Source organism: Electrophorus electricus, chromosome 9 (genome assembly GCF_041902795.1).
Source record: "Electrophorus electricus isolate QZ-2024a chromosome 9, ASM4190279v1, whole genome shotgun sequence".
NCBI classification, from domain to species: domain Eukaryota; kingdom Metazoa; phylum Chordata; class Actinopteri; order Gymnotiformes; family Gymnotidae; genus Electrophorus; species Electrophorus electricus.
In genome coordinates, this window is record NC_137505.1 from 19,326,908 (window position 1) to 19,347,328 (window position 20,421).

General features: G+C 43.2%; 2 protein-coding genes across 15 annotated transcripts in view; one reads left to right on the plus strand and one right to left on the minus strand.

The window, feature by feature from the left end:
• The first annotated feature begins 380 nt into the window (after positions 1-380).
• On the plus strand, positions 381-3,105 carry rpl8 (ribosomal protein L8). Its single transcript, XM_081720458.1, has 6 exons — positions 381-494; positions 1,063-1,208; positions 1,303-1,444; positions 1,606-1,824; positions 2,485-2,600; positions 2,914-3,105. Exons 2-6 carry the CDS (start codon positions 1,071-1,073, stop codon positions 3,070-3,072), a joined length of 774 nt encoding a protein of 257 aa, XP_081576584.1. The 5' UTR covers positions 381-494; positions 1,063-1,070; the 3' UTR covers positions 3,073-3,105.
• A 677-nt stretch (positions 3,106-3,782) lies between these two features.
• Positions 3,783-20,421, minus strand: part of usp9 (ubiquitin specific peptidase 9) — a 28,741-nt gene continuing 12,102 nt past the window's right edge. For 4 of the 14 annotated variants that reach the window (XM_027033213.3, XM_027033203.3, XM_027033194.3 and 1 more), the window contains 29 exons: positions 20,067-20,307; positions 19,763-19,912; positions 19,410-19,530; positions 19,188-19,318; positions 18,741-19,019; positions 17,837-17,962; positions 17,001-17,138; positions 16,533-16,699; positions 16,309-16,417; positions 16,026-16,172; positions 15,800-15,946; positions 15,375-15,582; positions 14,960-15,180; positions 14,182-14,372; positions 13,854-14,027; positions 13,609-13,750; positions 13,308-13,511; positions 12,319-12,883; positions 11,553-11,676; positions 11,206-11,431; positions 9,863-9,992; positions 9,358-9,543; positions 8,820-9,040; positions 8,262-8,350; positions 8,014-8,170; positions 7,682-7,894; positions 6,783-6,890; positions 5,739-5,834; positions 3,783-5,642 (listed from right to left, as the gene is read on the minus strand). In XM_027033213.3, the coding sequence (XP_026889014.2) occupies positions 5,505-5,642; positions 5,739-5,834; positions 6,783-6,890; positions 7,682-7,894; positions 8,014-8,170; positions 8,262-8,350; positions 8,820-9,040; positions 9,358-9,543; positions 9,863-9,992; positions 11,206-11,431; positions 11,553-11,676; positions 12,319-12,883; positions 13,308-13,511; positions 13,609-13,750; positions 13,854-14,027; positions 14,182-14,372; positions 14,960-15,180; positions 15,375-15,582; positions 15,800-15,946; positions 16,026-16,172; positions 16,309-16,417; positions 16,533-16,699; positions 17,001-17,138; positions 17,837-17,962; positions 18,741-19,019; positions 19,188-19,318; positions 19,410-19,530; positions 19,763-19,912; positions 20,067-20,307 (5,149 nt within the window). In that variant the 3' untranslated portion in view covers positions 3,783-5,504. Of the gene's footprint in view, positions 5,643-5,738; positions 5,835-6,782; positions 6,891-7,681; positions 7,895-8,013; positions 8,171-8,261; positions 8,351-8,419; positions 8,682-8,819; positions 9,041-9,357; positions 9,544-9,862; positions 9,993-11,205; positions 11,432-11,552; positions 11,677-12,318; positions 12,884-13,307; positions 13,512-13,608; positions 13,751-13,853; positions 14,028-14,181; positions 14,373-14,959; positions 15,181-15,374; positions 15,583-15,799; positions 15,947-16,025; positions 16,173-16,308; positions 16,418-16,532; positions 16,700-17,000; positions 17,139-17,836; positions 17,963-18,740; positions 19,020-19,187; positions 19,319-19,409; positions 19,531-19,762; positions 19,913-20,066; positions 20,308-20,421 lie in introns of those variants that run through there. The other 10 variants (XM_026995488.3, XM_027033226.3, XM_027033234.3 and 7 more) reach the window with 8 other exon arrangements.

Sequence of the window (20,421 nt, forward strand, 5' to 3'; positions counted from 1 at the left end):
TTAACATTGTGAAACAGCTATTATACAGACAGAGATTCTGTTTTAAAGTTGGTCTCCACAATGTGGGGTGTCTGTGCTCTGTGGAAAATAAACTGGTTTATTTGACAACAACAAGTAATTCGCTTCTTCTCAAGTGAGCTGCACTTTATAGATAAAAGTAAAAATAATAAATCACCCTCATGCATATTGCTTGCTACGTTTTGTTGGTAAAACTAACTTATTGTTCCTTTAAGAGAAGTGGACACGGTCAGAACGGCGATGTTGGTTGTCTTGTGTCTTATCCGAATGAACCATGTCTCATTTTCAAATACATTAAACTAAAGAAACACACAACGAAATCGCGTTTACATGCCATGACTTCGTGTTGAAAACTCAAAATCGAAAATAATAATTCGACCTACAGGGGGCTTCTCTTACTTTTATTCCCGTCTGTTTCTCCGGAAGAAAACCTTCGTCTCACCCGTACACTTCCTTTTTCCGTCAGCGGAGTTTAGGTATGAGCGTTGCCTTTCGTTCTCTCCACTGCATCGAAATTAAATCTATGTTTAATTTTCACCATCCACTATCAAAACGAAATGACAAACACACACACAAAGCTCGCGTCAGTTTTTAGATTGCTTTGTAGTTGGGTGGTGGTGAATTTATATGCGAAATTCGTCTTTAAAGTTTGTGTTGTCAAGGCCCAGCGGTGGTAACTAAAGGCATATGTGCACGCCGGCGCTGTCATGAATAATACTGCACACTGGATCATTTGGCTTTAGGGGTTTTACGTCAAGATTTGAATCTGTTTATAATTTGTCGGATATTGAAGTTGGATCCTTTGGCTAGTTCATTAGCTGTTTGTGGCTATTTAGCTTGTACCCGGCGTGTCGAATCAATCTAACGTTTATTTTTCTGTCCTGGACAGCTGAAGTTGTTGAGCAAGTGCACAGGTTAAGTTTTCATTTAGTTTTATATTCAGCGCCACACCTCAGACGTTGAGAACGATGAAGTGTGTACGTTGTGTACGAATGTTTTCCAGCGAGGCGGTGTGAAGTAATGGTCGTTTTTGCCCCACTCCAGGACGCAGGATGGGCCGTGTGATCAGGGCACAGAGAAAGGGAGCGGGCTCTGTCTTTAAAGCCCACGTCAAGCACAGGAAAGGTGCTGCTAAACTCCGGCACATTGACTTCGCCGAACGCCATGGCTACATAAAGGGAATTGTGAAGGTAAAATTTGCCTGTGACCAAAAAGTCCAGACGGTGAGGGTGTTTGGTGGTGACAAGCGTAAGCGGAATCCTAATGCTGTCGTTTCTTGTCCAGGACATCATTCACGACCCGGGCCGTGGCGCTCCCCTGGCTAAGGTGGTGTTCCGTGACCCATACAGGTTCAAGAAAAGGACTGAGCTGTTTATTGCCGCTGAGGGCATCCACACTGGGCAGTTCATCTTCTGTGGCAAGAAAGGTAAAACTAGCTTCCTTGTTTGCAGCTTGGCTTGTGTGCTTTTGCATCATGAACTGCAACACATTGTTACTAATCAGTCAGTGACCCATCAGTGTTGTAAGCACTCTCTGATGGTGGTTGGGAGCACAGATGTTGCCATTTTCCTTCTGAACGACCTGCAGCCCAGCTGAACATTGGCAATGTGTTGCCTGTTGGTGGCATGCCTGAGGGTGCCATCATCTGCTGCGTGGAGGAGAAGCCTGGTGACAGGGGAAAGCTGGCTCGTGCGTCCGGAAACTACGCCACTGTCATCTCCCACAACCCAGAGACAAAGAAGTCCAGAGTGAAGCTTCCTTCTGGAGCCAAGAAGGTCATCTCTTCATCTAACAGAGCTGTTGTTGGTATGCACTTTGATATTTATGGTTATGAATGAATGCTGGCTGTTTCATAGACATTCTCTGTTTTATTAATTTGCCAAATAAGAGAAATCACCAAAGTATGTTTGTGTCGGAAAAACAATATTTTCTTTGGAAGATTTGGATGTTACATGGTCAGGTTGGTAAAATAACTTATGGTTCGGGACCTAGTGAATGACAGGGTTAAGTGGTATCGTTATTATTGGTGAACTTTATTGCTTGCTGTAGTTAAGTAGCATAACTACTCTGAAATACTGGTTGAGGTGCCACTACTTTGCCAAGTTATTGGGATGTCCCCTGGTGATCACCATGCAGAGCTTATTTCTGATTGCTATTCTAATGAGAACCATTACATACATTATTGCTCCATTCTTAGGAAGAAATAATGTTCTTAAAAGTAAATGGTAAATCCCTGAACTAACCACTCTGCTTAGGTTATTTAAGGCATTTGAAGATTAATTGAATCAGGTGTATCTACATGAAACAAAGCTGAACAGCTTGCAGTCCTGTAGGCCTCAAGGTTCACAACCAGGAGTGGGATTATTGGGTCCTGAAGTGGCACAGAAGGCGGGGAAATTAAGTTTTTCATGGTGGCCTGAAAGTGTGTCAAGAGTTCAACGTGTGTTTTACTTGTTTGCTCCAAAGGAATCGTTGCTGGTGGTGGTCGTATTGACAAGCCTATCCTGAAGGCAGGACGTGCCTACCACAAGTACAAGGTCAAGAGGAACTGCTGGCCTCGTGTCCGTGGTGTGGCCATGAATGTGAGTAGTGGAGATGTTTCTTGTCCTCCTCCCATATGGACATTTGTGATACCTGACAAAGAAATAGTTAGGTATGTGATGCTAGAATTAATTATGCATATTTTCCATGTATTGCAGTGAGAGCATATGTGAATGTCAGTGTGATGTAGGGCTGTATGATTTGTGTATCAGGTGTACAGAGCCATTTACACTTTCTTTACTGTTAAATGAATCGTAGATCAGCCATATGTGATGGATGCAGATGAATGCTTAAGTGGTTTTTAAAAGCTGATTTCTTTAACTGTGCTCTGAACTGCCTCATTTCCTTCTCCAGCCTGTTGAGCATCCGTTCGGTGGTGGTAACCATCAGCACATTGGCAAACCCTCAACCATTAGGAGAGATGCGCCCGCTGGGCGCAAGGTTGGTCTCATCGCTGCCCGTCGTACTGGCAGACTGCGTGGAACAAAGACCGTCCAGGAGAAAGAAAACTAAATGCATCTTCATAATAAAATATTTCCCAATAAAGGTGTTTTAAGTCTTGTTTTCTCTCAAGTAGGATATTGAGCCCTTGGCTATAAAAGCTTTAGAGGTAGAATCGGACCAGGGCACTTTGGACTGTTTAATCTAGTAGGGCTGTCTGTTCAGATACTTTTGAAATCTAAAACTGGGCAAATGTGATCAAATGAACAAACTAGTTTAAGATCCAGATTAATCCAAAATCTGTTCCAATGGATTTTATGAGAATCTACCACTGACCCTGTATTTTAGTCCAAGGCTTTCAGTAATCCATCACCAGAAAACTCAGCAAGTTATATAAAGGGAAAGTGAAATTCCTACTGCCAGGCCAGAAATCAGAAAATTGGTTTGTCATATATAATGAAACAAGCTTTTAAAAAGTTAAAAACTAGCAGTCATTCACTGCTCCTAATCCTGAGCCATTTTATTAAACCCAAGTGAAATTGGTTGTGGCAAATTGTTTTGAAAAGGTATTTCCTTGGCCTGAGGATGACATTTTTCCTTTTAAAGAACATCAACTAGTTAATTCAGACCCACGAGCTGGTCTGCATCTCCCTCCACACCTGAACCAAGCTATTAAAAACTACATGGTACAGGTTTACTGGGAGCCAGTAAGGTGTGTAGTGGTGGGTTGTCTGAAGCAACTACATTTGGGTTTTAAAGTGTAGACTCAAACCACCAGACACTTTCAAGATTCAGTTTATCTTTATTCTTGAAGGGCGCAATGCTGTCTGTAATATTTCTGTGCACAAAAAACCTCACAAAGTGAAAGTTAACATTGCGACTGTGGCTCCAGAATTCAACGTCACACCATGGCCAAAACAAGTCGGCAAAAAACCCCAAAAACAAACAAACCAAAAAAAAAAAAAAAAAAACGGTGAAGAACTCTGTACAGTCAATATCTTTAAAAATAACACAAGGACAAAAATGTTCCTCTTAAATCAAATTCTATTTTTTTCTTTTCAGTGAAATACAACAAAATAAATTCTATAAAATAAAACAGCAAAATATTTAAATATATGGTGGGCAGAATAGTTTCATTTGCAGGAGTATTTGGTATTTTTAGACAAAAAAAATGAACAGAAGCATTCAAGTTACCAATTAAATACAGTATTTACTGATGTTTACCTTTACTCCTAGAGAATATTACTTTACCTAGCTTAAGTTGCCACATGACTAACCAGCAGTTATTTTACGGTACAAGCCTGCTTTTTAAGTCCATTCTGCTCCAATGAAGAGTCCCCAGATGCAGCCTGTGTTCAAGTAGAATAATCAAATGTGAACATTCAGCATCTGTAGTCTGTCGACTTTAGTGGCCAATGGCAATCGTTTTTAGTTTGTCTAATGCAAGGTTCAACCAAGGAAAGACAAACAAGCAAATTGAGTACAGTCCACTAATGCTCCAGGCATCCTGGCATAGCAAATTGTTGCATATACGTTCTCTTTCTAAAATTCCTATAAATCAAAAACTAACTATTTATTCCCACCAAGAACTGAGTGCCAAATGTTAGGTCTGAGGATACGCATGTGCAATCGAGAAGCCACCCATTTCTTACATTGATTCAAGAAACGACAGTGGAGAAATGGAGAAGGGGGGGAAAAAAAAAAAAAAAAAAAAAAAAAAGAAGTGTCATGTCAAAAGAGCTATGGATTAAAGGCTACAGCTGTTATGATCACGGAGCTTTCCCTTTGGCTACACTAGTCCGGTGTGAAGCCATGCTAAAATGTTACAGCACATCAACTAGAGCTTTCGAATGACTGAATTAATACCAGAACAGAAGAAAGGCAATGAAAATTTCCAGAACAAAATGTTGCATAACCATTTTTCACATCAACCTAGCATCACAATCACCCAACCACTCCCTCATGCCTACACCGCAGCCGTCTCTAGCGCCAGAGAGGGGTTAGATTAAGTCAGAGATGGCGTGGATAAAATGATCGAGAGCCATATGACCAAAATGGCATATGGCATGACCGAAAGGCAGACCAATCCTCACAACTGTGGACAGGTGATAAAACTTTTTTTCCCTCCCTCCCTCTCTTTCCTTCTCTCTCCTCTGTGTTTTTGTAGTTTTGAATTAAATTTTTCAGAAATCTGCAAGTGTCCAAACAGCATGTTGTACTGCTGGTTGGAGACAGTCAAAACAACAGAATATGTACACCGCTGTCAAATGAGACAAGTGCTTCAGGCCTGGCTTATTAGAACACCCACCACGGCCCACTGCAGGCAGGTGTTAATACTGCAGGGCAGACAGTGAGTACTCCACTCCAAGATTAGAAGGACATGGGAGCGGAGGTTTCTGGAGACACAGGTTCTGGAGTGACGCTGCATGGTGGGGCCTGGCCTCGCTCTTCGATCGAACAGCTCGACAGAGCGCTCGCGTGGAGGACAGGATGAAAGCGCTGTGCTAGTCTTTCGGCTGGGCGGGAAGCACCTCTTCAGGGGGCTCCCAGTTCTCTTGTGCTCGTGGGCCTGCACGCTGGGGATTGTTCATGTGCTGGGCCGCTGGACCCGTGTATGGTTGACCGTGCGGGAGGTTGTTCTGCTGGAACAGGCAAAGACCATCACAGGATAACTTTACCTGTGGCCACTGCTATAATGTCTATGCACAGGACTGTAAATCACATAGCCTCCATGTTACCTGCTGATATTGGGTCCCTGGAGAGTGGGGGTACAGAGAGGTATCCTCAGGTGGAGAAGAGTCCTGATCATCAGGGGCCTCTTGATCATCTGGCTCCTGAAAGAAGACCAGGCACTCATCAGTCTCATCTCAAGTGAAACTCAGAGGCTTGCACATTTGAGCAGTCAAATAAGAAGACAAAAAACCCAACATATCTTCAAGTCCATTTAACTCATTAATAGCAAATGTTTATGTGGACAACAACAGGATACTGACAAAGCAGAATTTTGATATATTACACCTGAACAGCACTGCTTACATTTGATTTAGTAGTTAGATGAGTGATCTTGGCTTGATTATTAAAATACTATATTCCCAAGAGACAGCCTAGGGCTATTAAAACACTTTACATATAATCAAGTTGACAACAAATAACAAATGGAACTTAATGGAAGACAGACAAATATATAACACAGTAACTCTGCTGGACAATAAAATTGAGAGTAATATTTTAAAACAACAGAAAGTTTCAATCCATATAGAACTTAACAAGCAGGGCCTTCTCTTGCATGCAAAAGGAATCATGTAAGGCATGATTACATCAGGACTTTAGCCTTGCCATGAAAAATGGCTTGCAACATCTCACTGAGAAGCTAGGCTAATGCTTATATCATTTATTCTGAAGCCAATCTGAGTGAGATTTATTCTTTTGATTAGACAGAATACTACTTCCAGAAAAACTTCAACAAAAAAAGTACTCAAAACACTTCACAGATTCAAAAAACAAAACAGAAAAAGTAATCTGTACACTATAGCCAAGGCTTAGAGTTTTCGATCACTTTGTGTATGACACGAACAGTTTGAGTCCAAAAGCACATTGAGATGAGGACAAGAGAGAACAGTTATTCAGAGATTTTCAGGGGGGGGGGGGGTTGTTTTTTTGGGGGGCTGGTTGGTTTGAAGGGGGGAGGGGGGGGGGGTGATGGATTTGGCTACATCGTGCCCTGTGAAGACCAAGAAGGTTACGTAGATGGCACCAGAGTGCCTGGGGCATACGAGTCTTACAGTGTGCTGCTGCTCGCCTGCCACTTCCCTTGGCAAAAGCTGCTGTGGCGAGGACGGTTTCCGGCCTGCGTCCTCTTCAGACACCACCTCGTGCTTCGTTAAGTGACACTGGTTTGAAATGGCAATTAATAATGCATACTGTATATTACAGGTGTCAAACGATGCAAGTTTGGATTTATCTATGGTTGGAAATACGCAACAATGTCAACTGGCCATTGATTAAGTTAACCTGAGCAGGTCTAATTTTACTTAACTTAGCAAAATAAAGAGACAAAGCTTTTATACAACAATGGAAAAAAAGAATGAAAATGTGTAAATAGTATGAATTTGTATAAATGCCAACAGTAAAACATTTACATTTTGACTTGGAAAATAAATATCTGAAAATTAAATTGTCGAAAACTCAAAGCCCTATCTATAGTTATATGCACCACTTGTAATTTGCCATCAAAATTTCACTTAATGTTAAAAATCAAACAAAAGGCAAATGTGATTTAAATAAACAGACCCTGTTAGGTCCACAGTTAACATCCAAAAAACGTTTGAATTTTTATATATGTGCTGTTTATCTGCCACATAGCATGCTACCTAAATACTTCAATCCAGATTTGAATTGGTTTGTGTTAATGCGCTAAATCTACAGAAGGGTAATTACTCCTTGAAAATTTTTTTAATATGTACAAGTTAAATTAGAGAGACAAAACACTGCAACTACAAGCTGTTGAAAATAAAACATGGGTTAAACATGTTTCCATTTTCTGAATGTTTGCAAGCTCCTTATTTGCAAACAGTCAATGATAAGTCTGTTGTGTTTACATTTAGTCTACACGCAGCATGCTAGAGACCTGGGGGGGGGGGGGGGGGGGGGGGGCATGAGAGCAGTGATGCATTTCCCCTACCTCCTCCGGGCACAGCTCACAGGCCTTGGCCAAGGTCATGCGCGCACTGTGGGAACGCTCAAGGAAGTATCCGTTGGAGGTCTCATTACTCTGGACAGGAGGTGACCAGTTGTTGTAGGTGTACTGGGCATTCCCGGTGTAGGGCCGGCGCTCCAGCTCATCACCGAGCCATTCCACGGCCCACGTCCACTTCCTCTTTAGGTCCCCGTTACTCTATGAGCACAAGCATCAGGTAGACATGGTTATGAGGGTATGATTACAGATACGATCATAAATAAAAACAATAAACCAACTCCCACCATAGGAATGATAGTACATGGAGTCATATGTACCTGTAGAATCTGATAAGCCACTGAACAATTACTGAACAGAGCCACCATGCATTTGATGCACTGGTACGCCCTCTTCTGGTAGTGGTTTTTAGAGCGCTGGATGGTGTCAAATAATCCATCACGGTCATCTGGGATTCCCTTCAGTACATTATGGATCCTGATGGACCATAAAGGAAATGTCAGAGACACTACGTGTCATTCAGGAAGTGGTGTTTTGCAGTCTGCTAGTATGGCAAGCTTGGGCTGACCTGTGCGTCTGCCAGGAGTCCTCAATGAGCAAGATCTGCAGCAGCAGGTCCAGATAAGGCCTGAGCTCATATGTGTAGGAATATGCAACCTTTTTAGAAAAATCAGAAACAATAATTGAAATTCACAATTAAAAAAAAAAAAAGAAAAAAAAAAAAAAAAAGAAAAAAAAAAAAAGAGCCATGTCTCTGGAGTACAGTTCCAATGGATGCAGAAAAGGCCCACCAGACTAGCTGAGACTCCCACATCTCTTATCGAACTGCCTACATGGACTATATATAATGCAATAAAGCATGGACTGTTTATTAGCTGGGCCTCCCAAAGAGGATGGCTTCTCTCGAGTCCATTCCAGGGAATTTTCCTTTCCACCATCTCCAGTAGCTCGCTTATTAGGGATCTGGACCCAAACATCTGTAAAGCTTCTTTGTGAAAATGTATGTTGTTTTAAAAAAAAAAAAAAACAAGCCAAAATGGTGTCAAGAAAAAGCCAAACATCAAAAGTGGCAATGTTCCAGAAAAAATTGTGGATCTTATCTGAAGGTAAACGTGATGTCCCATACCTGCCACAGCAGCTCACTGAGCACGGTGGAGGAGAATTGGGGGTTCTCCCAGCAGCAGAAGCGTAGCAGTTTGATGGTCTCCTCAGAGCTGCTGCAGTCCTCGATGATCTTCTTCACGTAGCTGGTGCGCACAAACAGGATCTCAGCCACCAACTGCTGCAGTGGCATGATGGACTGGGTCAGGCTGGGATCGCCGTATGGGTTCGAAAGTGGAGGGTTACCTAAGCGGGATGGAGGACACAAAAGATGCTGATTTAGAATGAGGGATGACCGTGCACTCTTACATTACATGCAGGCCAGGGGGAGTTCGGTCTATGCAGTGAGAATGATCGTTGTCCATATGCCCTCAGCTCCAGGCAGTGCCAACGAGGCAGAAGCGCCTGGAGATGGCTGCTTTGTCAGTCACGTGCCACTGAGCAAGGATGGGACTCATCATGGGGCAATGTGGATTGAAACTGGAAGGCACATTCATGCGATTACAGCCCAAAGCACAGAACGCATGACAAGGTGATGGAGGGAGCGAGCAGAAGAGCCTCACCGTTGATTGAAGACTGCATGCGGGACGCGACATCGCAGCAGCGCACTAACTGAGACACTACCGTATACAACTTCCCCAGCTCAGCATACTGGTACTTAATGGGTGGGCCTGGGCCCTCGTCCAGAGCCACTAGCATGAAGGTGGCTGGCACGCCAAGTTTCAACAGTTGCGTCTTCTCAGCCAAGCCTGCAGTGAAGGATGGAGGACAGAGAGACCAGGTCACAGGAAGTACTGCTACATCATGTGGTCAGCTGTGCTCGATGAACTCACGCTAGTCTGAATTTCATGTCATGAATTTTGTTCATGTACCTAAATTTATAATAAGGAACTTGTTTGGACGGACAGACACAAACCCCTCCCCCCAAAAAAACTACCACACACACACTATTTGATCATTGCCATTGCTTTTCATTTTTGTCTGACAACGACAGCCTTGCAGGTCAGATCCTACTCTGGGACTTTTCTGGTTGAGTGACTCTCTTGAAAGCGGGTGCAGACTGCTCACCTAGGTTAGCATACATGACGAAGAGGTTGAAGTATTGCTGAAGGTGGCGGCCATGCTCAGACACCTCTCTCCGTAACAGGTTGAGCACAGCACGGAACAAGTGGTCACTTAGGCTCAGATTATCACAGCCCTAGAACAAAAGCCAAGAGAAACACATGAACTTTCGGAGACAGAAAGAGGGAAAAAAACAAGAAAATTAACATATGAACTTGAAGCTCCCACTAGTGTTGCACGGTATACATGTACTGAAAAAGTACCACGGTACTAGGGTTTTGAAAATTATACTATACCAGCACTTTGGAAAAACAATACTTTTATTATGTGAATCGCTATTTGAATCTGCCTCTTTAATCACGATGCTGACATTGTTAGTGGTGTATGTGACGTGGGAAACAACCCTGAATAAGTTTGTAATATGAGCCACAGCAAGCGTGTAGAGCACGCGTACCACTTTCATTCAGAGACTAGACTTGAAGAGATGGCAGCAGCTTCTATAACACCTGAACTACTCTACAGAGAATGGGGATAGGGGACCTGAGGTCACTGACAAAGAGGGAGCATGAAGCGGAATATGGAGATATTTTCCTGAATTCAAAGTCCAATAGGTGATAGTTCACCAGTTCACTCTTCTGTTATGCCCAGAAGAGGCAGGAGAATCCAAAAGTGGGTTTAATATCAAATTACTAAGCACACAGGGCTAACAAAACACGGAGAAAATCCAAAGCTTATAAAAAGTGGATAAAAGTCCAAACCATGCTCAAAATTGCAAGAATACCACCAAAGATTTCATACGATGTACTTAAAGAACACAGATAATGAAATGTAATTGATACAATGTGCAATCAATAAACAATACAGGGGAGGGGCGACCTCCCCAGGGCAGGCTAGCAAGCATCACATCAGCTGTACACAGCAAAAACAAAATAATGCACATGGGCATCTCTATATACTGATTTTATATACAGAGATTTGGCTAATGCTTCATACACTGTAGCTTTTATTCTTTGGAAAATGTTATCTAGGTATCGTATCTCTCAAATTAATTAGACCCTCTACTATGAAATTTATAATCATAATCTAGTTAAGTTCAATGACTGAGTTCACAATAGTTTTCTTGATGGAGGAAAAAAGATTTAAGGATAGGTTAGAAGAAACTGAACAGTTTGAGATTATTTTTATTGCTCTCATTGTACTAAAAGAAGTTTGTGTTTTGATTGGAATTATTATTGTCCAGGTTTGATATAACGCACAATAATATTTGAGCATGTTTACCTGGCATCAGTACTGAAACAATTTTGGTGTTGTGACAACACTAGCTCCCACTACAGAGCCGAAGAGCTCACCTGACTGGACGGTCCTGGCGAGGCAACTGGTGACGGATAGGGTCCATCTTGCAAGGAGAAATGTGCAATAAATACTATGAGTTTGGAGAATGCACCTCGGACCTCAGCACTGGGGCACTCGAGTAGGTACTCCGAGAAGCGGTTTGCGTAGGCAAACAGGGCATTTTGTGCAAACCAGCAGCGTACATTCTTGCTATGTCGGAGCAGGACGCAAAGGGCATCATACCTAGGAGGAGATTTAATGTGATTATGTGTAAAGGAAATCAAAAGCCAAATCCTATTATTAATAATAAATGATGATTATTGATCAAAACTACACCAGCGTATTTAAGGGCACAGGTAGGTACCAATCACTAGCAGGACCACGGACTACTTTCTTGGTGTGGAATCCAGTGCTGAAGAGGAAGCGAGCAGCGAGCTGAATGCTAATCATAGCCATTTCTTCTGCTTCTGGCAAAAGATGGTCTTGGCCTAATTAAACCATAAATAATCAAGAGAAAACAAAAATTGCTTTCTTAAATTCAAGTCACTCATCCATATGCATGCCTTTAAAGATGCAGGCAATTTAATGATGGGCAATTAAACTTCACCCGAAATGTGTCCTCGTTAAAATTCAAGTCATAAGAAAGAAAAAGAATGATTTAATTCGCATTGTATCTAATTAGGTCTCTGTCATCTTAGAACCATGATGGTAGAAACTATGGAAACACACTCAAAACATACAACCAAAGCGGTCATACTTGTACCTAAATTGGTTATGTCATGCTCATAAGATGTCTAATATTCCTAACACTACTTTGTACAACTGATAAATAATTAATCTGGGGTAAACAGCCTCTTACAGATTTGGAAACCCTTCAGATGTCAGCAGCCATAATAAAACTGCAGTGCCTCAAAAAAGCGTGATTTAAATTAGGATACTTCTAAAATAAATAATTAGGATACTTCTCTCAATAAATATCAAAAATCATATACCTGCTTGAAGGCTACCATGAAGCACCAATATAATCCTGGAATAATTGACTCAAAGCCCCACATTAAATCAAAGCACCTCACACCTACCAATATTTATTTGTAGACAAACAGCCACAGGTTTGCACCCAGTTCCATTACCTGGCGGTGGGCTCAGGTAGACGCTGTTGCAGGTCAGGAGCTTCTTGATGAACTGGAAGTACTCCAGGCTGTACTGCATGCGGCTGTGCATGAACTGCACGTTCTGCTTGCGCACGCTGCACTCGATAGCCGACGGCATCTTGACCTGGTGCGGCTTGCTGCTCACCGCCAGCTCTGAGATGCACTTCACCAGCTCATTGTCCCTGTCCGGTGAGTCCATGCGCTCGTAGAACAGGATGTAGGCGTTCCACCAGCGCTTCTGCCGCCGGTACGACATGCGCTTCATCATGTGGTCAAACACCTCGCCCATGTACTCGCCGCCGAAGCACTGGTTCTTCATCTCCTCATCGTCATCCATCTTACACTCGGTGACGTCGCCGTCGTCAAACTTGTACCAGCGGTTGCGCTCGCCCTCGCTGCTGGAGCTGCCGCCGTTCCGCTGGATGATGTAGGAGTAGTAGTGACCCCCGCTGGCCTGGCCCGAGTGCACCAGCACCCCCACCAGCCTGTAGCGAGAGCTGCAGGACACCTCCACCTCCGACAGCTCATTCTGCTGGATCACCTGCTGGAAGATGTCGAGGAGCGGAGTGAAAGTGAGAGACTTCAAAAACAAAAAATATATAATGAAAATCTTTAAAACGCATTGAAATATTTTTACTATATTAAAAACAACCTAATCAAAACCAAGATGCCACAAGTGCCAGCACTTCTTTCTGGTATAATTTTCAAAAGCCAGCAAACTGCCACAGATATACCATTTACTGCGGTTACTAAAATTTGAAATGGTATGATCTCTGGGTTTTACACTGTGCATCATCAAACCAGTAACTGCCCCATCCCCCCCCCCCCCCCACACACGGCCAAAATGTCATCACAACCAGCAGACGGTATAGCACCCAGAAAAGGCTTAAAGGCAACTAGATGGAAGATCAGAAGAATAAGGCATGTGGGCCACAAGTCCACAGTTATTACGTTGTATGAGGCAGTACCTGATTCTCCGGGTGAACGTCTGAGCCCTCCAGCTTGGCTACACCTGCTACTGTATAGGGCTCCATGTCCAGCTCCCGGGGAAATTCAAAGTAGTCATTGAACTTAATGGCGCACTCCCTCTCCCAGTCGTAATCGAATCGCTTCAACTGGATGGCCAGGACTGGAGGCAGTTTCTTAATGAGCAAACGCTTTACTGTGTCCACCTGCAGTAAATTAATTACAGCACACGTTTAATCTAACCCTACACCAACCAACACATTCCAGTCACGTCACAGAATTAACCCTCCATGTGGTAAGTACCTTCTTGTTGCATTTTTCACAGTGATAGGCATTAGCACCCTCTAGCAAGTCTCCCTTTACATACTGTTCCATGGAGTCGAGTAGATTCTGGTGGTTTCTGATATCTACATTCAGTGTTGTGAAGGATTCCTCACATTCATATCTAGAAATAGATGAATATTAAAAAAAAGAAGAACCACCCCATCAAAACCAGAAACTTTGCCTACCTAAAGAACCTTTCCATTGTAATAGCTGCATAGGCTTACCTGTGAGGACACCCCTGACAGATTTTCTGGTCAGCAAAGGAACCTCCCAGAACTTTGCTGAGCATGGCAGGATGGCCCAGAGCTTTCAACGCCTCATCTAAACTATCTACAAGCGAATTGAAGAACTCCAGGGCATCGTGCTGTTCTCTCAGATTCACCGGCTCACCCCATAATCTGCACAAAGAGAGCGACAAATCGAAGCTTTCATCGTTTTGAATGCTAGACAAATATTTGGCTATTTGAAGTGGCCAGGCACTACTGGGAATGGTTCTTGGTGCAACATAAAGCAACAGCTACTCAACTTCACAACAAAGAAAGGCATGTTTACCTGAACTGTTTCCAGAAGCCTCTCGGAACATAGTACTGCAGTCTGGAAGAAGCAAGGTGCCCAAAAATCACCTGAAGGTGACGTAGAACGCCGATGTTGTACTCCTTCCTGTCCTCTGACTTATTAAGCGATGGCTTGTCATCAAACTGATGGTGATAGCTGAACACCTCATCCCGAGGGTCTACATTGCTCTGCAAAAACAACAGTGCTTGCATAACATCTCAGGGAAAGAAGTGGAAGACAGGCTTTCACAGAGTAACATGGGCTTAACAGATTTGGCACATATGCCCTCAGCTCCAGGCAGTGCCAACATGGCACAATGTCCTAGAGATGGCTAGTTTGTCAGTCACATGATACTGAGAAAGGATGATCATCATCATCATCATCAGGCAATAGTTTTAAGTTTCATTTAGTGTAGAGAGTTATTTTCAGCAACGAAAGGGAATGAAAGTAAGCAAACAGTAACCAAATACTTTTTTTTGTGCTACAGGAAAACCCTTACATTAAAATGTGAAATAAATCTTAAAAATGGTGAACTAAGAAAGCAGATTTTTGGAATGCTTTATTTGATGTGAATGTGCCATAGAAGACTGATGTGCTTTCAAGCCAGCACAAGGGTTTTCATTACAAATTAAATCAGTTAAAATCAACACTCATTCCACCAAGCACATTTCTACTAGGTCAGTGAGCATCAAAAACTCCCAGAAGAGCTACCATGAGTGATTACAAAACCAACCAGTGGCTTCCAATACAAACCATAGAGAACTTCAGCCTGTACCTCATTATCTTGCTTCTCATCCCCAGACATGTCGTCGTCCACGTCGCTGCCCGTGCCCTCGATAGCAAGGATGCCGTTTCGGATGGGTGGGATCATGTACAGCTGCTGGATCACTGAGTTCATGTAGCAGGTGGCCCCTGCGTTCTTCAGTCCCACAAAGCCCTTATTGGGCCTTGGGCCCACTGGTGGTAAATACTCCCATTCTGTAAGTGCCTCGCAACCTGAGAGAGATTACCCACTTATAAAAAGAAAGGGAGGGAAGCAGAACAAGGCTGACAAGTCTAACTACCAAGAAAACTAGTGTAGGAGCTCTGATAAAGCTATAACTCGACTATCATTAAGCACAACACCTCTATATCCTTTTATTTTTAAACAAAATTTGGCTCTGTAATAAGCAGAAAAAAAATGTCCTTACCTGAGTAGTACATGTCAGTTAGTGTGTCAACAATCTGTTTGAGATTGCGCACACATCCGACAGCAAGTGCGACCAGGAGCTCAAAGCCGGCCGTGATGGTGGCAGGGCTGCTGCAGACAGGTATGGCCTGCTCAGGAGGGAACTCCCCACTCTTTACGTACTGCAGGTACACGTTAGAGGCCGGGAAGAGAAAGTCATCTATCAGCTCCTGCACAGAGAGGAGAAAGAACAGGATGGTAACCAAGCAGTTAAGGGAAGAGAAAAAACAAACAAACAAACAAACAAAAAAAAAACCCACTTAATTAATTGACGTGTTCTCCGTGTTGTATTGGGTAGCTACAGTTCAATTAAACATAGCAGATTCAGGAGCACAACCTGAGAATGAAGTACTAAAAGATAAGGGGAAAATTGATTAAATGGCTTACTTTGATAAGGTTGGCTCCTCCCTTCTCACAACCTATATAGTACTTCTTTTCTGGGGTCTGGAAAGCCAGCAGCTCTTTTGTGACGCCAATATGGCCCTCCAAAATGGTTTCTTCCATCCCGGTTTCCCCAGTTCTCTTTACCTCGTCCTGATGGGAAAAAAAATGCATTACAATATAGTTGAGCGAAATTGAAAAACTGCATAAGAACCAGTGAAAGTCACTGTACCTTAACTCTTTTCAACCAATCAATCTCATTGTTGAGAAGAACTTCTGCATTGGGGAGGTTGATGTTGCTGTTATATGCATAGTTGAGCAAGTGCCTCAAGAGGGTGAAGTAATGCCCCGCGTGCTTGGCTCGCTCTTTTGCAGTGCTCTGGAACAAACAGGGATAACTTCTGATCAGCAAAAAGAATGGCTTCCCAGCAGCCTGTTATTTTCATCAATTATTTCTCAGAAAGACAAAAAATAAAACAAACCATACAGCACTATAAATCATGCTCAACACTTACACCTAAAACTGTGAAGAGGAGGGTGATGAAGAACAGGAGTGGCCTGTGTCCCATACAACACCTCGTGGCCATGAGAAAAAACTGTTCTTGGGCCATTTGACGAACAGACCTAGGCGTAAAAGAGCGACTTAAAGACCAAGTTCCCATGACAGCAGTTACTGCATTGATCACACTGGAGTGGCCCTGCGGTAGGTAGGCTGGCTGGCTGAATGCATCCCACTCACTTGCTCTGGCAGTGCAGCAGCAGGTCAATGATGAACGTCTGCCAGGCCTTCTCTTTGCTAAGTGCATCGAGTGCAGTGGGGGTGAGGGCGAAACACAGGGTCATGACCTCCAAAGCCTCACAGCACACCTGCTCGTCCTCTGCATCTGGCTCATTTCCTGCATTAGTCTAAGGGAAATGAGAATGCAAAGAGTGAACACAAACTGTAAGACACTCTGAATATATATTCACAGTACATACTAAAATATATTGTATATTTAATCCACATTAAGTAGTTTTATAAAATTAACATTTACTGAGAACATCACAGATTAGCCTCTGTATGGAAACTTGGATTTCTAATTAAAGCACATATGAACGCAACACTGTACACTTGACAGAAATTGTACACCAGACAAAGAGAGAAATAAATAAATAAAAAAACAAAAATAAGGTCTGTCATATTCCTCCAAGTACACAAGTGTGGCACCTTCTCGTAGATCTTGCTGATCTCCTCATTGGAACTAAAGACAAGCTGAATAGTCCCACAGCCAGAGGCCCAGACGATCTTCTGGACGGCTCTGATGACACAGATGTCTGGGATGTACTTAGATGCCTGGAAAAAGCTCTGCGTGGGAAACAGAAATGCAAATATTACTATATACAAATGTAATTTAATAAAAGCCTGCATCTCAACAGCAGCTTCTAATGCCAGTTTACTCTGATTACATTGGTCAACGGTGATTTTGACTTGATTCATTATGCATTTTTGTCACCGAATCTAAATAGGTTTTCAGAATTTTATCACCACCCATAGCTTTTTTGTGTCCATGTATAGCATGGAAAAGTGGTACCGAGGAAATTGGAGCCCGTCTGTTGCCAGACTACTCAAACATCCCTCTTCAGTGTCCAGCAGGTCAAATATAGACAAATTCATACACTGTACATTTTACAAGTATGTACACAAGTACACACTTAAAATGTGTTTGAATTCAGCATAAACATAGTATAAAAAGGTCCACCTAGTGTAGTTTGGGATGAAAATGTTCAAATTTTGTTGTCCAGTGTTATACAAATAATTGTATATTTTGGATAGCTTAGAACTGAAAATGGTTTAGAAAATATCTAGTTAGATGTACCCAACAGCTTGAAAGTCTTCAAAAGCAAATCTTACCTGAATTCTAGGTCATCTTTGTCTGTCACTCTTATATCCCATTACAAATATACATTTTTCCCCGAGTCCAAAAATAATACCTACTAACATTCACTCTCCGGTTCTCACAGTACAACACCAACTGCCAAGTGTGGCAAACCTGAAAGCCGTACCTCATCAGAGATCTGCTGGGCAAGGCGGATGGCCACGTTGCGGAGCATGCACTCAGCTGTGGGGTTGGGGATGTTCTGCAGGGCACTCTGGAGCACCAGCGCCTGGTCATGAGTGGCCTGGTTTATCTGTGAGTGAGTGAGTACAAGAGAACGGCACAGAGCCCACACCATTAGGTTAATGGGTTTTGAAGAGATGATGCAAAGATGCCGCTTTCATCTCTTCCATGAAAGGTCAATTTGCGGAGGAATTTTAAGGAGTATAAAAAAAAGGTCGGCAGTTCTAAATATGGCACACTACTTGAGAATTGACTTTTTGCTGAGACTATAAACCATGAAAAAATTAAATATTTTCTTGACTACACATTTGACTTAGAGGTTGAATCACAAACACTTAACTGAGTACGAACAAATGTTGGTACAAATGCATATTTTTAAATATCATCCAAGATGTGTCCCCCATAATGAGAACTCCCTGTTGCAGAGTATTCACACAGGCTGAAATTAATTGTTTTGTCTTTTCTCCAGATACGTGATCATTAGAACGAAGGAGTGAATATTTAAGAAGTAAAAGACTGTCTGTAATTTAAGTACACTTCCTGTCAGGACACCATATACCCTTGACATTTGCTGCGTAAAGACTGTCAGGATGCTGCCAATGTCCCTGGGAAAATTCTAGGGAAAGGTCACGCTCCCAGGTGGTTCCTCAGAACTGCTCCTGACATGATCAGCTGCAACACTTCACTACATATTCCCCTTCTCTCTTTTGCCTCGGGCTACACAACCATAGCAACTATTTTGTAAGAGATAAAGCAAGGTGTTTTTAAAGATAACACTGGAAGAAAAATACAGAACACACAGCTGAGGTGACACGTACGTGTTGGGGGGGGGAGGTGTAGGAACTTACGGGGGACACAGGGATGGACCCTTCCGCTACAGGCTGACAGGCCTCTGCCACAGACTTCACGTGACCAAAGCCCACCGCGGTCAGCAAAAGCTTGGCTATTTTTAGTGCGTTCAGATAGGCTCCACGCCGCGTCTCCATGTCAGCATTTGGGAGGAAATTATTTCGGGTGAGCATGCTCAAGACCAGTGGCAGGCCACCACTCTTCAAGAAGTTGTACTGGAAGTCACTGGCATCCTCCCCCAGTGTGCCACTAGCCGGCATCAGCAAGGCGTAGACCACCTGGCATCAGGGGGGAGACAAAACCGCATTTGCATTTCAACCCTGACGTTATCTACATAAAATATATTTTTTTAATTACTACCGTTTTTTTCTTTAACCCGGGTAGACAGAACACTTCGGATCTCGTTCATTTCTGAGCTTCTTTGAGAAAAGCCACACCAGACGAACCTCGATCAAGTACAGCACTTGGGAAGGTGAAGGACCAAAGAAGCGCGAGTCGAGGGTCGGGCTGAGGCTGGTTTCTCCCAGCTTGGCATGATCCAGGCAGATAGCTCGCAGGTTTTCCACGGTAGTGTTATCTGGAGGTCAACAACAGGATGATGGAATGAACAGAGGAAACAATCAGGTGCAGACAACAGTTGTGTGTGCATGCAGGAAGGAATTGGGCACCAGGAGGCATGAGCTTCATAAGGACCCGTGCGCCGTCTCGCAGGAGTGGCATGTTGAGGTTACAGCCCAGATCTGCTACTTGCCACAAGAAAGAGATGTAGCGCAAATGCAGTGACATTATCTGCAAAAAACAAAGAATGTGGAAAAGAATAACAAACACTACATTAGAATTAATCTCAACTGCTCAACATGAACAGACCACTTATGATTTCTTGCTTCTTGGCCAAAACGGCTGTTCAAGACCATGCCCAAAATAATCATAGATTTAAAAAGCGAACAAGCAACTGTGTTGACGCCACTAGCGCCCAAAGCATATTGCCTGACTATGATTGAGAGAAAGCCATGGTGCTCACCACTCCAGGAAGACAGCTTTCCACTTCAGGGTTTGGCCCATCACTATAGTGGTTGCCATGGTTGCCTGGGGAGCCTGTGGAAGAGTCTGAGGAGCTGTCTGGGCTTGAAGGCATGTTGGCGCTGACCTGGGTAAGCTTGGCTGTAATGAGCTGAGGAAGAAATGAAAGATGTCACGTAAATCAGGAAAAGAAAAGGAGGACCATTGTGCTTCTCATTAACGTCTTGGCACTTCAGCTGTGTGTTGCTTTACAGTGCCAACTCCATAAACCAGAAAGCATCATGTGTGGGGGAGGAAGTTCTTACTGTTTTGTCTTTAAGATTAAGCTGCCCAATCAACTTCCTGTCATCGGCAGGGTCGATTATGTCGCCGCCAATAAAGAGCTCAATCTTCGTGTGCGCACTGTTAGCTTTTATTCGATTGAGAATACAGCGTCGAACAGAGCCGATCGTGTCGTTGGTGTGGGACCAGATGTCCAGGTCATCCACCTGTCGCCCTTGGTTGGGGAAACGCACAATCAGGGTGATGTGCTTCCCCCGAAATGCTCTGCAGGGGAAAAAAAAAACAAAAAAAAACAAAAAAAAACAGGGCAGTGAAAATGTTGTCATGAGCTGGTCAATGCACCCCAAATTTCTCCCACGATGGAGGCATGTGTGGGAG